Source organism: Macrobrachium rosenbergii, chromosome 14 (assembly GCF_040412425.1).
Source record: "Macrobrachium rosenbergii isolate ZJJX-2024 chromosome 14, ASM4041242v1, whole genome shotgun sequence".
NCBI lineage: Eukaryota > Metazoa > Arthropoda > Malacostraca > Decapoda > Palaemonidae > Macrobrachium > Macrobrachium rosenbergii.
The window spans coordinates 26,773,362-26,790,328 of NC_089754.1; the positions used below are offsets into that span (position 1 = coordinate 26,773,362).

General features: G+C 40.9%; 1 protein-coding gene across 1 annotated transcript in view; it reads right to left on the minus strand.

Annotated features, from left to right (window-relative positions):
• LOC136845828 (huntingtin-like) overlaps positions 1-16,967 on the minus strand; it is a 121,008-nt gene that overhangs the window by 97,979 nt on the left and 6,062 nt on the right. Inside the window, 3 exon segments of the mRNA XM_067116210.1 lie at positions 1,697-1,771; positions 1,988-2,468; positions 3,076-3,200. Of these exon segments, the coding sequence (XP_066972311.1) occupies positions 1,697-1,771; positions 1,988-2,468; positions 3,076-3,200 (681 nt within the window).

A 16,967-nucleotide genomic window follows, 5' to 3' on the forward strand; every position in this document is an offset into this window, starting at 1 on the left:
GACAAAACATCTTTCCATGACTAACAGGCCAATTGTAAGAAATTGATTCATCGACATTGCTTTCCCTAAGCTAAAGGGTTGTTGTCCCGTTATGTCATCTCTAAATGTTTCCATCCAAATCCTCTTTCACTTTATCATGCCATCTAATCCTCTGCCTCCTTCTTGACCTTTTCTGCCTAACAGGTTCCACCTAAGCCCTCTTCACTCCCTTCCTCACACACATACTTACCACATGCCCACCTTCCCATTCTCAATTCTCTTACCATATCAGCTACTGGTCATGGTAACTGAATGCCATGACCAGTGCCACATGAACTAAAGGAACTTCCTTAAGAAGGGCATACGAGGTTGTGGAAGTAAGCATCCTCCAGTTTCAGAGAGGCAAAAAGTCTTCCATCCTTAAATCATGGGTTGTGAGCAACAGCTCACCCTGTTCTGACTTGCAGCATTATCTGCAGATTTTTTTTATCAGGATGGAATATACAATTTCTTCTTCAGTTCTCACTCTCTAATTTCCTATGAAAAAAAAATCATCCTTGCTTCTTCGAAAACCAGCGATAATGGGGGTTTCTGGCATTCCTGAAGAATAATGGTAAGGGACAAAGTAACTAGTTTCTTTTCTTAGATTACATATTGGATGGCATATGATACTTCTTTTCAAAAAAAGGCTTAAAAAATCACTCCCGGGTCTTATATGCAAAGGTGATTATTATTATTAGTACTGTAAAAAGAGCTATCATAAATGAATTGCCAGTGACAGTCATTTGTACCAACTGACAATGCCAGTTACATCTAAGTTAGTTTTAACTAATTAACAGGCCTAGAATCAAACATTTCATAGGCTAAATGCAAAATGTCATACATTCAGCAAGGTTTACCAATCTTATGACTTGTCAAAAAATTCACTACTACCTCTTGTAGTTAACAACCAATTACTATTTCATGCTAAACACTGGCATAAATAGCAACAAGACTGACATAAACTACCCAATGGAAAAACAGCTGTTTCTTGATGTTAGTTACCATAAATATCATGTTTTCCATTAAGAGTTCCAGTGCAGTTGTCTACTTATTAAAAACCTGCTACTTCTCAAGATACTGGACGTAAATACAATCGCCTGTTCTGTGACTCTGCTATTTATAGCAATTTTTATTTGATTTTGATTTATACATATTTGGGGCCCTTTGAGCCCTTCAGTGCTTAAAACTGTGAAAAAGAGGAAGTTGGAATGGATGGACAACAAAATGGAAGGGAACTTAAACTGTTCAGTTGCATCACAAAACTGCTCACTGAAACCCAACACTACTGGAAGCAGCTAATATTTTCACCATAACTTATTTCTTCAAGATACAAATTTTCATCTACTGACGATTACTAGTGCTCAGTGAGAAAATATACTGTTATTCTCAATTCATGTAAAAATTACTTTCAAATACTCATTTTAATATCTGATGCACACACTTTCTGTTTTTACCCCTTCAATGATTCTTGGCATTAATACAATAACCTTACTAACCTGGATTGGGGACTTGATCCCCCCACCACAACCAGTAAAAGAGGAATTTGAAAATAATGGTCAATACCCTTGTACATACACAATACTGTTTCAAGGGTAGAAACAATGTTGTTTCAAGTTACTCCGCTCATTAAGTTTCTAAGGCCAAAACTTACACCCATACACAAAACCACTCTTACCTGTAATGTTTCTAAACTGGCAGTAACTATGTTATGGTCTGCATGGGCACTATAATGTAAACATAATTCAAACACCTGAAAAATATGAAAATAATGTCAAAAATATATAAAAATAATGCCAGAGGCCAGTCATATAAAAAGTCAAGAGATATTACAAAATAAATATATTCATAAATGTACTGCCAAACAATGAGACATCATAACTTTAACAACAAATATTCCACAAAAATTAAATTATCTGCTATCTGAGACAAATCATTATTCAATGTTTACAGTGTAAAGGTAATTTACCTGAAGTATTTGATCGTAAGTTACAGTATATTCAACAGATAAAATATTGGTAGACTGTTGTTTCCCATCTGAAGATACAATGGGAGCACACAACTCTACAATGTGTGGCACTAAAGCTCGCAGGCACAGGAGACATCCCAGCACCTGACTGTTTGGCAGATCTTCCACTACAGGCACTAGTGTCTGAAGGATAGTACTCAGTAACCAGCCTAAAAACATAGGTGGTTTCCTTGAATGGCAACAAAGAATGATGAGGGATGACACAGCTGAGCGACGGACAGCTGACGATGTGTGATTGAGGTTAGGAAGAAAGGACTTCAAGAGATTTTTAATTTCATTGTCGTTTGTAAAGTGGCCTAGTGTTGGCATGATCTTCTCAAGGGAAGTTGCAAGTGTTTCTAGTAGAGGTTCCTCTGTTCTTCTGGCCATTCTGGTTATGTAAGGCAGAAGATTCTGTACATAAGCCCGGCCTTTCTGAGGTCTGAAAACAAGAACATGGCAATAGTAAGTAGTTTGAATTAAGCCTTTCTGAGGTCTGAAAAACAAGGGCATGACAATGAGTAGTTTGAACACTACAAAACACAAACAAAATAAAAATTGGATTTATGCTTATTGTTAACAAGCACTTCCAACAAATGAGAATTGGCTACAGAGGAAAATCAAGACAATAGTGACTGCAACAACCAGGATGAACCCTGTCTGCAATAGTTTTGCTCATCACAGCACTGGCTGGTTCAAATTTTTTTTTTTTTAATTCTTGATACCCATTACATCAACTCTATACAATATATACAATATATCTATTCTACAATACTTCACATATTTTCAAGAAGAACTACTGTATATAAATCAGTCTGCAATGATACACAAATTTCTTGCTAAAAACATGAAAATGTCCAACTGGCCTAGTTATCTAAATAATGAGAGGATCACCAAGAGAGGCTATAACGTTAGGTAGTCAACAATCACAATGTTAACTGAAGAAATTACACATCAACCCTTTTTCTAGTACATTAGTCACTTTCAAACACCCATATAATTGATAAAAAAAATTGGAAGGTCTTATAATCAAAGAAAAAATAACTCACCGAATATGATGACACAATGATGCAAATCTTGTAAGGGCTGCTCTCAAGCTTCTAACAGATCCATTCTTTTTTATTTCCTTGTACAGTTCCACCTGAATCTTCCCCAGCTGAGTTTCAGAGAGACTCTACATAAGAAAAAAGAAACAAAATGATAAAAGTCCGTTTTACTGCTAAGAGAATAGCGAAAACATAATCTACAAATAAAATATTCAAAATAATGAAGTGACTGAAGAAAGAATGAAAAGATGTGAAAGGAGCATTCTATAACAGATAAAAATGGGAAAATATCAATCTTCATATTAAAAATGGTCATTTCTAACCTAACATTCTTATACCTATAAAGATTCCAGATGCAAATTTGCTCAACAGTTAAGTAAAAATAAATGAAAAGAGGAGTTGTCCTTGGTTTATCAGCCTATCTAGTCTTCCTGTTCACCTTCCCTACAGTAGGTAAGGTGAGAGCGACTGCATTTTCCATGCCTAGTTAATTTCCAGCCCACCGGATTATGGAGGGGCAGTGGGTAATGGTATTTAAGTATGGATATAACCAATTTTAATATGAACATTGGTATTATTTCTATGAATCTTACACAACATTCATATAGCTGACTACCACACTGACAAGGGTGGTGGAATAGTGGAGCACTTGGCAAAGGCCATTAATCCCAACTCACAAAAAACATGATTGGTTTTAAAGTAAACCTGATGTAGGTAATACTGCTGGCAATCTCTGCCTCCAGTCAAGGATTGGCACCATGAATAATGAACCTCATAGGGTATGCCACATTTGGAGGCACAGCACCATTATAGACAGATTGACTTTAAAGTGAAGCAAAGATGGTGCTCCAATACCAAAGATCATTTTGTAAAATGTCATATTCCTCACAACTCAGTACCAGAATCTTTAAAAGAAAAGAGGAGGAAACGATATCCTCCTTGCAGTTCAACGAGGTAGTTCCAAAAGCAAATAAGGGACTTAATGTATGACAATTTCATGAGTGATTACAATGTCTTTTAAGTAAAGGCACACAGAGAATTGTATCTCCAAATATTATCTGAGACATAGCCAAAGCCCATACACCAAGTACCTTCATCCTGAGAACAGGTATAAAGGACTTGTCTAAACTACTATGAGCATGGCAAACTAAAGACCATAAAATTTCTCATTATAGGTTTAACTCTGCGCATATATTAAGTTTTAGTGGTCTAGCTGGACCTAAGAGGGCCTCTTCTTCATCCCCCACTACTCGGTCATATTTTGAACAGCGACAGAACAAGAGGGTAAATGATTTTCACCTCATTTTTACCCAGTGACACAAAAGGGAATGAAGTGCAATAAAGGGGAAAGGACTGCATCACCTTTCAAAAGGCCAACCCCAACTCACTGCTGTGACTAGTACTATAAAAAAAAAAAAAGATTTTAGATGTCAAACCTTTTCAAGAGGCTTTTTCTCAGAGTTCCAAAGATGTTCATCAAGAATCCTACAACCACATCTAAATTTTATACCAACTTTCTTATGGGTGGGTTCTATTTTGATTGATCTATGGAATTCTTGAATGTCCTTATTATTAGAGCTATCAATGTTAAGTGGTAGCAGGCACAACCCTCCATCCATTAGCAAGACTTGGTTCGTGGTAGACAGCTCTCTCTGACAGTCACTTAACTAACAGAGAACAGTCCAGAGGCCAGCTCATGTACAGATGGAGGTGCAAGTAAACCTCTCACTCTCACGCATTTATGGAATGCATAACAGCTAGTATAGAAGATAGAAACAACTGAATATCCTTAAGCTTCCTAGCTTCAACCACAGGGGAGACAGAAGGAAGAGCTTGCAGTAAATGATCAGGAAATAGGAAGAGGGGCAGGGGGATATAGTATACACAGGGGTGTGCAGCCTATCTGTTCTCTATTTATCTATTCCACATTAGAACAAATGTTTTCAAAACACTGAGTGCCAATCTTGCTTACAAACAGCTCCCATATTGTTTATTCCTGTAATATATAGCTTCAGAAACAGCTTTTTATACAAGGCATCCTACACAAAAGAAAAGTTACAACTATACTAATTTTCCTCGCATTAGCACAAGAAAAACAACCGTAATACTTCCCAACAGCCAGAGCACACTGTAAGTGACATGAACATTTTGGCAGCAAAACTATAACTGAGGCATAAAATATGGAGTAGCTCTCTTCTTATCTAAGACAGGGAATGTAAACAGGAAGATGAGATAGGCCAATAAACCATGTACAGCCCCTCACTTCTTTTACTTTATCTCAAATGCTAAGTGAGCAAGCAAATGGTCACTCAAAACTCTTGGCAATATGAATGTTATGAAGTTTTCATAATAAAACTATTACTGTAATACTTACCTGAACACCTGAATTCGCCCTTAATACCACTAGCCCGAACAACTCTCAATTACCAACACTGCAGGTAAAATCTTGCCACTTAAGCCACCATAACAAATGGTTGGCAACGCTGACACAGGTGTATGCCGACATGCCCCATTTTCATCAGGTGCTTTATTCAAGGTCAAAACTGATGTGGGGAAAGGAGGGTGGGAATCATTCAGGTGTTCAAGTAAGTATTACAATATTAGTTTTATTAAGAAAACTTCATATTGCAATACAGTCCCTGAACACCTGAATTCGCCCGATTAACAACATTTAGAGGAGGAGGGATCAATTCTATTGCACGCCCCTTTGACAACCAAAGAGATGGTAGCTCACCAATCTGCTCTGCATAAGGTATCTGTTTAGTCATACACTCACCATATCAATCAATGCTTTCAGTGAAGAGACATATTGGAGAGTACTTTGATCAACAGTCAGGTCAGTACTCTTGGTCCGTCGACCTCCCATGTGGCTCTTCAGAACCTCTCATGTATGGAGGAGAATAGGGAAAAGTGTGCAGAGCCGCTGTCCCTCCAAGAGAACCATCTAAGTTTGCGGCACACCCCCTTTTTACAACCTCAGAGATGGCAGCTCACCAATCTGCTCTGCATAGGATATCTATTTAGTTACACACTCACCTTATCAATCGATGCTTTTGGTGACGAGACAATGCTGGAGAGTACTTTGATCACCAGTCAGGTCCGCACTGTCTTGGTCTGTCGACCTCCCATGTGGTTCTTCAGAACCTCTCATGTATGGAGGAGTACGATGAACCTCCCATGTGGCTATTTAGAGCCTCTCATGTATGGAGGGAAATGAAGCAGTGTGCCGAGCAGCTGATCCTTCGCCACTAGGTTGCGGATCAGGCCTCAAGTCCTGACGACTGAAAAGCGACGAAGTATCTCAGTGCCGACAAAAGAGCCTAACCTGCTATAGCACCCCCTTGGACTGTTGTAGGGAAACATCAAAGACTAAGACACTTAAAACATACTAAACCTAAGTTCATGTGATTGCACTATCACTGTTGCCTAAGAATTCTAAAGACTAAAAGGAATTCCTCTATCTGGTTAACCCTAGAATCTCCGCACTAAGTGAATACCACCTCAGCTAAATGAACGCACCCTAGGTAATAGACTTCGCTGCTACACGTGGGCTAAGAGAATGACCCTCCGAACCGCTGCACTAAGTGAATACCACTTCAGCTAATTGAGCGCACCCTAGATAGTAGACTTCGCCTCTACACGCAATGAGGCGAATCAAACGTCTCTTAAGTAAAGGAAGTAAACACTGAGACGGACTTCCAAGTAGCTGCCTCCAGAATAGAAGGCACTGAATAATTCCTTAGACAGAAGGCGCTGAATAATTCCTTAGAAAGGACGATGAAGTGGACATACTCTGAATACTGTGCAGTCTGGGAAATACAGAGCTGAAGACGACGAAGAAGAACCCTGAGAAGCCTGGGAAATCACCTCCCTCCGAAATAACTAATCGCATTCTTTGACAGCAGATGGAAAGGATTTCGCTGAGAGACAAGAAGTGTACGAGGAAGTGGACGGATTAGACATCCTAATACTACTACTATCCTTATTTGAGGAATGTTGAAAAGACTAGCTATTAAATTTTCCATACTACTCGCAATCCTATCCTCTATCTGTTTGACTACCTCTGAACTCGCTAAATCCATCAACTGATCTGTAGCGGAAGCCTGAGATACTTGAGGCAATGAAGAATCTGACCGACGTTTGCCGCTCTTACTAGCCAAAGACTTGCGATGACGAATGTAATCCTCCATCTCTTGTGCCTTCCACTCGGAACATTCATCGCAATGAGTCTGCACATCACACTTAACCTTCCTACATACCTGACAGAATGTCTATTGTGTCTCAAGTACTCATCTGTCTCTTGCAGGAAGAAGAAGCGATCAGCATCAGCGTCCACCGTCGTAGGGGCAGTCGAGGTCGACGTCAAAGCCGATGGTGCAGTAGTAGAAGGTGAAAAAGCCCATGATGAACAATCGAGGCCGGGAACCAGCTAGTCCAATTCCAAAAGACGTTCCACGTCGAAGGTATCCAGAAAATCCAGGAGAAAAACCATTAAATACAATCCAGGTCTTCCCCAGAAGTCCAAAATACAAGGAGAAGTCAGGCAATAGGATTAAAACCTCACACTGCAGAAAGAAACAACCTTCCAGCAGCCCGAAAAAAGCAATTGACGAAAATGGGGCATGTCGGCGCACACCTGTGTCAGTGTTGCCAACCGTTTGTTATGGTAGCTCAAGTGACAAGATTTTACCTGCAGCGTTGGTAATGCTGGCTGTTAAAATTCCCACTAGTGGGATGGGTAATTGAGCGTTGTTCGGGCTAGTGGGATTAAGGGCGAATTCAGGTGTTCAGGGAGTGTACTGCAATATGTAAGATTAATAGAAGTGATTAAAACTTGCAGACAAAGTAATAATGGAATAATAGAGTTAGTATTTTGAAAAACTGAATGAAGAGAATGAACATGAACTGAAGGATGTTAGCAAAACAGACAGACCAATAATGTAACATCTGAAAAGGTAACAGAGCAAATGGGATGGCAAAAAGGTGAAAAGGCCCAAAAACATTGGAAATAGCAAGTGATTTGCTGAAAAGCACTTCCAGAATTAATAAGAGATATGCTGACCAGAATACTGTACAACAAACTTGGTCAGAAGAGGAGGAAAGAAGAATATGACAATGGAAATACAAGAGAAAAAGAGTATGACAATAAATTACACTATACAAAGAAAAAGGAAATACATGTCAGTATAAAAATCATAAAAGAAAACAACTGTTTCAGCATGCTAAGAAATCAATACACCAAGTACTGGTAGAAAGGCTGAGGCAAAATTTTTAACCTGGTAATTGTCACTTTGGCTTCAATCACGAGAGATCAACAAAAAGAGAAGTATTCATAAAGAGCAACTTCAAAAAAAGCACACTGTGAATAGGAAGATATTACACTACATATTTGTGGCTCTTGGGATGGCATTTCACAGAATATCAAGACAAGCAACTAGACCATAACAAAAGATCTAGAGAGGAGACAATGACAAGTGTATCAGAAGAATTAAGATAAATCTTGATGTCCATCAAGGATCAGCCTCGAGTCACTTGATGTTTACTGTAGAGATGGTGGAAGCTAACAAACCAATGCTGAAAGGGAGGCCCCTAGGAATGACTGTATACAGATGACCTAGTTTTCTCAGACTTAGAGACAGAGGCTGTAGAAATATTTAACAGCTGGACAAGTAGCATGAAGAGGAAAGGAATGCTAATTAACATAAGCAAAATGATATTTTCATAATAAAATAAATTTTTGAACATACTTACCTGGTAGTTATATATATAGCTTAAGTCCCTGACGTCACGGCAGAATTTCAAAAACTCGCGGCAATCACCGATCGGTAGTCAGGTGAACCACCTGTGCGCCTATTCCTCAGATCTTCCATGACCATTCAACCTATTCCTCCAGATCTTCCATGCCCCTAGTCTCTAGAGGGAGAGGAGGGTGGGAATTTAATTATATATAACTTCTACCGAGGTAAGTATGTTCAAAAATTTATTTTATTATAGAAATATCATTTTAAACATCTAACTTACCTGGTAGTTATATCTCTTCGATTGACACCTTTGGTGGAGGGTCAGAGACAGCCAACATCGTTGGAATTTGCTTAGGAGTTAATAAACCAACCCAAGGTCCTTACCTGGATTAAGGGAAGCGGCTTCAATGAACTCCCTCATTTTGTCTGCTTTCCTTAAGAATCAGCGATCCCACTCAGGGCTGAAGACCTCTAGGAACTGCCAACGGTGTACCAACCTCTATGTGATGAACCTTCATAATACCATGTTCCGGAGGCGCCGCAAGGAACAAAAATGATCATTTGACTAAAATTTGATTGTGGAGACTGCATTCAATCTTCACAAACAACCATAAAATTTCAACCATTCAGGTAAGAACAAGGGCATTGTTTTATGGAATTGGATTAGGAAGCTGAGTTCAATGAACTCCGCCTCGTATGTCTGTATTCTTAAGAGGTCCAGCGATCCACTCAAGGGGCTGAAGACCTCTAGGAGCTAACCCGGTGTACCAACCTCTATCGACAGACAACCTATAATACCCTTGTTCGGGTGTCACCAAGGAACAAAATGATCATCGAAGCTAAAATCAATGATTGTGGAAGACTGCATTCAATCTTCACAAACAACCATCAAATTTCCAACCATTTAAGGCAAGAACAAAAATTATTATTTTATAAGATTGGATTAAGGAAATGACTTCAATGAACTCCCTCTCATTATGTCTGCATTCCTTAAGAGAATCCAACGATCCTGAGGGGCTGAAAATCTCTAGGGCTGTCAACGATTGTATAACCTCTATGTGACTAGACCTCTTCTCAATACCACCCTTGTTCAGACTCTACCAAGGAACTTTCCATCCCAATGATTGCGGAAGATTTCGTCAGTCTTCTGAAACAACCATAAAAATTCTCAATTCAAGGTAGAAAAAGGGTATTGGTTTATGGGATTGTAAAGAGGTATTCATTACTGAATTAGATGCTATAAGCGGGCACAAGTATAGCAATCTCCATATAATGTCTTGACTTGTTTTAGATGATGAGAACAGAGAAATACTAACTTGCTTTTCCAGAAATTCGTGTCCCAAGATACTCTGCAGGGACCTGTTATTTAAGAGCTACAGAGGTTGCTACTGCCCTGACCTCGTGCGTCTTTACTTTCAGAATCTTGTAGTCTATCTCTCTACATTCCATATTTGCCTCTTTTATCAACTGTCTGATAAAATAAAACAGAGCATTCTTCGACATCTATACAGAGAGCTTTTTGACTGAACACCAATCCTTCTATGATTCTACCTTTTGATCCTTTGGTATTATCCAGGTAGGCAGCAGCCTTATACAGGGAGTGCCCACGGGGAATAGGACTCTCTCTCTCCTCCTGTTATGTCCCGTTAGGTTGAATCTCGGAAACGTTCTGGGCTAGAGGTTGTGACAGTATTCATTTTTGCAAGGAAGCCCTAGTTGCAGTGAGCAGATTGCCTTACCTTGTATAAAATCTATATTCTTGCTTAGAGCATGTAACTCACTAACTCTTTTCGCTGCGGCCAAACTGACCAAGAAAAGAGTTTTCATGGTGAGGTCCTTTAAAGATGTCCTCTGCAAGGGATCGAACCTACTCCCCATGAGGAACCTCAGGACCACGTCTAGGTTCCATGCTGAGTAAATTCTCTATATACACAAATTTGGGTTACAGAAGCGGAAGAGGACACATGGTTGTCCTTGCACCATCCTCATCTCTCCCACTTGGATTGGTATACCCCTTAATGGTGGATAACTTCCCCTTGATTTCTTGACCATGTAGCGCTACCTCCTTGAAAAACTTCACAGCTCTTGTAGGTTTTTCGATAGTCGAAAACAGTTACTAGTAGCGCTTGTAGGTTTTGGTAATATCTTTCCAAGTGGGGTTGTTTGAGTAGATCTACTCTCTGTGGTAGGCTACTGGAACCAATCTCTTGTCGTTTAGTAAGGGGCCACAAGGGTCATTCCGGTCCTCTGATGTGACACAAATTTTTTCAGTACCCTGTGTATTATCTTGAAATAGGAAATGCATACCGTCAAGTTGGACCAGTCCACCAGGAGCAACGTCTATGTATATAGCCCGGGATCTGGTACTGGAGAGCAGTAAGTGTCCAACCTCTCTTAGCTTCACGCTGTGGCAAGAGATCTATACAAGGACGTCCCCAAAGTCCTGATGCGTTCATTCTTTTGAGAGGACTTTATTTCCTGCTCCAAGTCATCCCAGCCCTCCCATTTTTCTCCCCTTGGATAAAGTGGTTCTAGTTTTACATTCTCCTCCTTTGCCCAAAAGAGAGATTCTCTTATTGTCTCATTATAGGGCCTGGAGTGAAATCTTATGTTTTGCTGATGTAGGCCCAGCTGCCCGTGTTGTCGGTGTTGACCTGCACCTCTTTGTTCCCCACTGTATTCAAACGCCCTCAGAGCTAGAAGGATTGCAGTTAGTTCCTTCTAATTGATGTTTAACTCCTCCTGCTCTCTGGTCTAGGAGCCCGAGACTTTTTATTTCCCTGTGTTTGCTCCATACTGAGTCTGTGTGATAGGATAACAACACTAGGTCTGGGTTCCTCTAATATAGAGAAGGGACCTCCTGGAGAAGCAGCGGGGGCGTTCCACCACTACAAATCTGGTCTTATTGTGGTTCGAAATGGGGATGCACTTGGTCTCAGTTCTGTTTCCTTGTCCCAGTTCGATTTGGGCAGAACTGTAGCAGGACATGAATTAACCTCTCAAGGGAGACAAACCGTTCCAGCGAGAAGGGTTCCCAGCAGACTCATTCATTCCTTTGTCAGCATGTTATCTCTTTAAAGTTCTGAAATTTTCTTGAGAAACTGTCCTGTGCTTTTGCAATAATGGAAGCCGAAAATCCTGACTCTGAATCTTCATCTAAGGCATAGAACCTCTTGGGATGGGATCGGCTGGATTTCTATCTGTTTATCAGTAGACCTAATTCTTTGTTAAGAGCGCTTGATGCGATGCATCTTGCGTCCTGAACCACTCCGTGCAGCTTTCAGCTGTCGCGAAGCCTGGCGTCCTGGCGTCAATGCCTTGGCGCTTGGCGTCTTAGGTTCGTGGCGATTGTCATCAGTGTTTCACTCCTAGATGTAGCCACTGTCGCGTCTAGAAGTTTCGTCACTAAGTTCAGCGTCTTAAACTTCTGGGCGATCTAGAAGCTTTTAGTTGGGCGTCATTATCCCGCCTTCTGTTTGCCTGGTTGTCACGCTTGCAGCCGGGAAGACAAAGTCTGCTGCATATTTTATAGTAAAGCTATATGCGGGGCTTCCTGCTGTTGGGGACAGGCTGGGGAAGCCTCAACTACGGCAATTATTTCCTTCTCATCGTCAATAATGGACCGTGGAGGGGTTCTGCAGACGAGTACCAATCCGAAGGAGGAAGAGGAGGATGTATGGAAGGCAGCACAGTGTCCGCCACGCTCTTGCAGCCCGGTATCCTGACTGAATAGAACTGTCTACGTTTGTTCTTAGTAGGAGAGCTACCCTTGGGGCTGGAAGGGAAGAGCTCCGGGCTGCTGCTATGACTACAATCTGTAGTCTATGAAGTGTTATCATGACGTCCCTCAATATTAGGTAACTATGCCCGGTCTCGGCTCAGAGCCAGGCGTCAACCTTTTCTGTTTAGGCCGAAAGAGAGAGGGCGAAACTATAAAACCCTTCCGTGGGCCGAACTGAAAAATTCTTGGGATCGGGTGCATGGGGACGTGAAAATACGCATCCTGGAGGTCCAGTGAGGCCATCCAGTCATGCTGTCTGACCGCTGCTAGAACCGATTTTGTCGTTTCTATAGCGACCTTTGTTTATTGCACAAAAAAAGTTGAGTGCAATCCCGTCTAACACCGGTCTCTAACCCCCCAAGCATTTGGAGATCAGGAATAACCAGTCTTAGAATCCTGGGAATTAGGATCCTGAACTCTCTATCTGGTCTCCTTTTTGCAACATCATAGACACTTGTTGCTGTAGAACCTTTGCCTTGGTTCTAATGGTTGCATTGGCAGAAAGATCCGAATTGTCTTATTACTAGAGGGCCTATAGGCTGGACAGTCCGGCTCCTACCGCAGTCTGCAGGAGAAGAAAGGCAGGTCCTCCTTCTTCCCTGTGTGGGAAAGCCTCTTCGTTGTCCATTCATCCTATCAGCCCAGAGGAACCTCTATGGGAGGGCCGACCACGAAAGAGCTGAGATACCTGAAACACAGGAACCTCAGCCTTACTCTTTTTAGCGATGAAAGTCGTAGGTAGGACTTTCTTGCTGTTTTAGATCTTAAATCTTACGTGGTTTTCTGGGCCAAAGATGAAAGGCCTGTATGCAAACCTTGAGAGAAGGGTGAGAGGAAAAAAGAGGTATAAATCAATTCCTGATTTTGATTGGATGTGACCCCATTAGCCAGGAAAGAGCAAAGAGATGGGCCCTTTTCTTCAGTCCCTCTGAGAAAGGTGCAGTTGATTACGTTGGAGACTATCTCGAGTCCTTTATCCATACGACATCAGATATATGAGTTCTTGGTATCAGTCGTGTTGAATAATTCCATCTTGTATTAAATCTCCAGAATTCTTTTGAGGGTGGTACAATTCTGATATTGACCAGCAACCCGTTTTCCCCATGACCACTCGACGAGAAGAGTCAACAAGATTAGAGAAGGTTCCTGGGAAGGGCAGGTATTTACGAGGCGAGCGATTCTCCAGTTTGATATTAAGCGCTAGACCTTGAGCTAGTTTGGTTGGAGAGGAAAAACAAAGGCTGTCTTTCATTGTTTCTCCTTCAAAGTATCCATTCTTCGTAAAATGCTGCCCTCTTAGGCGCTTCTTCCAGAGTAAATTCTGAAGGCGGGGAGCGAGAGCAGTCAGGATAAGGCTACTCTGGGGAAAAATTTCCGAAAATAGCTTCATAAGCCTTTTCAAGTCTGATAAAAGCGATGGCCTTTTATATTGTCTTCGTCAATCTCTGCAATAGGATTCACAGAATGCGAGATATTATCATTCTCTTCTTCGATTTTCTGAAAGCCCGAGGAAGTAGCGGCGTCTTTCAAAAATATCATCTTGGCCTTACAGTCCTGGCGTCCAGTCTTTTGGCGCCTGGCGTGTTGGCGTCCATTTTCTTGAAGCAATGTCTTAGCGTCCAGCTTCGCGATGCCCTGGCGTCCTGGCGTCTAACTGTGACACTTAGCGTCCAGGCGTCCAGCTTCTCTCGTCCTGACATCCTGGCGTCAACATCTCTCGCGCTTTCGGCGTCCTGGCGTCCAGCTTCTCGGCGCTCGGCGTCCTGGCGTCCAGCTTCTGCGGCCTTCGGCGTCCTGGCGTCCATACTTCTAACTAGCTGTCCCATCAAACCTAGAGGTTGCCGAACTGGCGCCTGTGCGACATCGGTCAAAAGCTTCCTCGGTTGACGTGCAACTAACCAATGAACGAAAAATACTTTAACCTCGCCTTTCCTGGCGAAGGGTGTCCTGAGAAAAATCAACGGAAGAGTGCGCTCGAGGGACCGAGCACTGCTCGGTAGCTAAAGCCTCTTGCCTCCTTAGGTATCGACTTTCCTTCTCACAGGAGGTTGGTGAGCTTGGAAGAGGTCTAGGACTAGAGAGCACAACAGGACCCAGCGGTGCACCCTCCACTGCACTTACACTAACAACATATTAACACTTGTATTTTTAGATCTCTTATTACTCGATCACATATTATCCCTGTCTTCTGAGAGGATTTTGCCTGTTGGGCCAGGAGTCTGAATGGCAGCCAGCAACAAATCATTGATATTGAGTCCTTACCTGTTGTTTCAGTAGGGGTTCAGAGACTACCACTACGGAGGAAGGATCAATAGGATAGTTATCAGGAAAAGAATTAACTATTCCCTGGTTATATCAAGAAAGGTAGAAACAGTACTCTTGGCTCTTCTGAGCCGGTCTTTATTCCGTTCTTCAGACATACTAAGTGGGGATCAGGAGACACAGCAAACGCTTGCATCCCCGCACACATTTTCACACTCGATGAAGTGGAGTATATTATAAGAAATCCAAGCGAACAAGCGAAAGCCAAGCCAGTGTACTTCACCAAAATAAGTTCTTGAAAAACACGGGCTACGGCGAAATTCCATCGATGTTACTGAGCACAGCGGCAGGAAAGATCTGAGGAATAGTTGGAATGGTTCCAGGTACCTGGGTAGAGCGCACAGGTGGTTCACCTGACTACCCGATCGGCGATTGCAGCGGTTTTGAAATTCTGCCGTGGCGTCAGGGACTTAAGCTATATATATAACTACCAGGTAAGTTAGATGTTTAAAAACAAAGCTATGGTGAATCAGTCACATACTAAATGTAACAGATGGTGCCACAAGGGATGCTCAGGACTGGAAAATGTAAAGGTATAGGAGTAAGAAACTTTCAATGCCTGAAATGTTAAATAAAAACAAATGGGGAAAAGAGGTATGTGGAACAAAAGTTTTTTGTTAAAACAAGCTTGATTTCTATTAAATTTTTTTATCATGATTTTAGTACAAACCTCTACTGGCACCTGCTTGATTAACTCACTGCACAAGCTTTTAAAAATTGTTTGTAAATTTTTATCCTCCTCAAAATTCAAGTCTTCCTGGACTATGCCATCCATTAAATGTGGTGTTAACTATAAACAGCATTGCTTTCTATCAAGTGTGGTTCAATGCCAGACCATTTTCTCAAAGCCTTGTTCCAGCTTTGACCAACTTATGGAGTGATTTTCCTAGTAATACAGTCTAATTGTTAGAACTCAAGAAGCTCAAAATTGAAGAGTTTAATTGTGTATTTGCATTTCAGTCATTTCTCTTATACAGTTTATTTCTACTTTCCATTTTCATATTCTGTAGTGGTTGCTTTTACTATAAGAACTTTTGGAATTGTGGCATTCTGCTTTTGCAATTAAGGATGTAGTTTGGCTAATAATAACAGTAATAATATTGGACTTAGAGAACATTTCTTTTGGGGACATGCCGTCTGTGAAGCAGGTGTTAAGAAGGCAGTAGAAAAAATAGAAAAGTAGCAACACCCTAGATGAAAACAAGCTGCTCTACTGCTAAATAAAACAGCACGAAAAAAGCTTGCGATGCAAGCAAAAGGTCTGAAGTATTCTAATCAAAACAGGAGAGATATGGGTACTGACATAGAAAATGGAAATTTTGAAAATGACTAGAGAATTCCAAGAATCATCAATGGAGTACAGTAGGTAGATCATAATAAAAAGGTGGAAGTTGAGGGGATATGTTGTGTCCTGTGGCTGAAATACCAACTGTGACCTCAGGCTTTATAGTGCAGTCAAGTGATGAGAAGGAATCAAGAAAAGTTATCAAAAAGAAAAAAAAAGTTAAGACGCTCAGAAACTGTGGAAATTTTCATTGATGACAACAGTAGCTCCAACAGAAATTACAAAAGACTGAAGATTTAAAATGAATTCATTTAATGTGTGACCCTGTAAGGGGAAAATCTAATGTATTAACATTAATAATGATAATGACTATAACAATTACTTACCCTAATCTTTCTTGGGAGAAATGAGAATTCGCAAACTATCTGTATTAGGTTTTTAAAGTATCTATTATACCAAAGACTCCATCAACTACTAACCACCAATAAAATCTAATAACAGTCCTTGACCCATGAATGGTCCCCCTAAGGGATTCCATGAAAATTTCTATCCAGCTCTTTTGTTATGGATCAAAATCAAAATCCAGCAAACTGATTCTTGGCTCATGATGTACTTCCCAAGGAAACCATCCATATGTCTGTATAACCCTTGGAAACTGACAAATTACCCAAAGAAGCAGCTAATATCTTAACATTCTTTTACAGATAATGAGGTTAAAAACAATGCTGGTCATTTACTTAAAAGATTAACTTAATCTCATAAACAA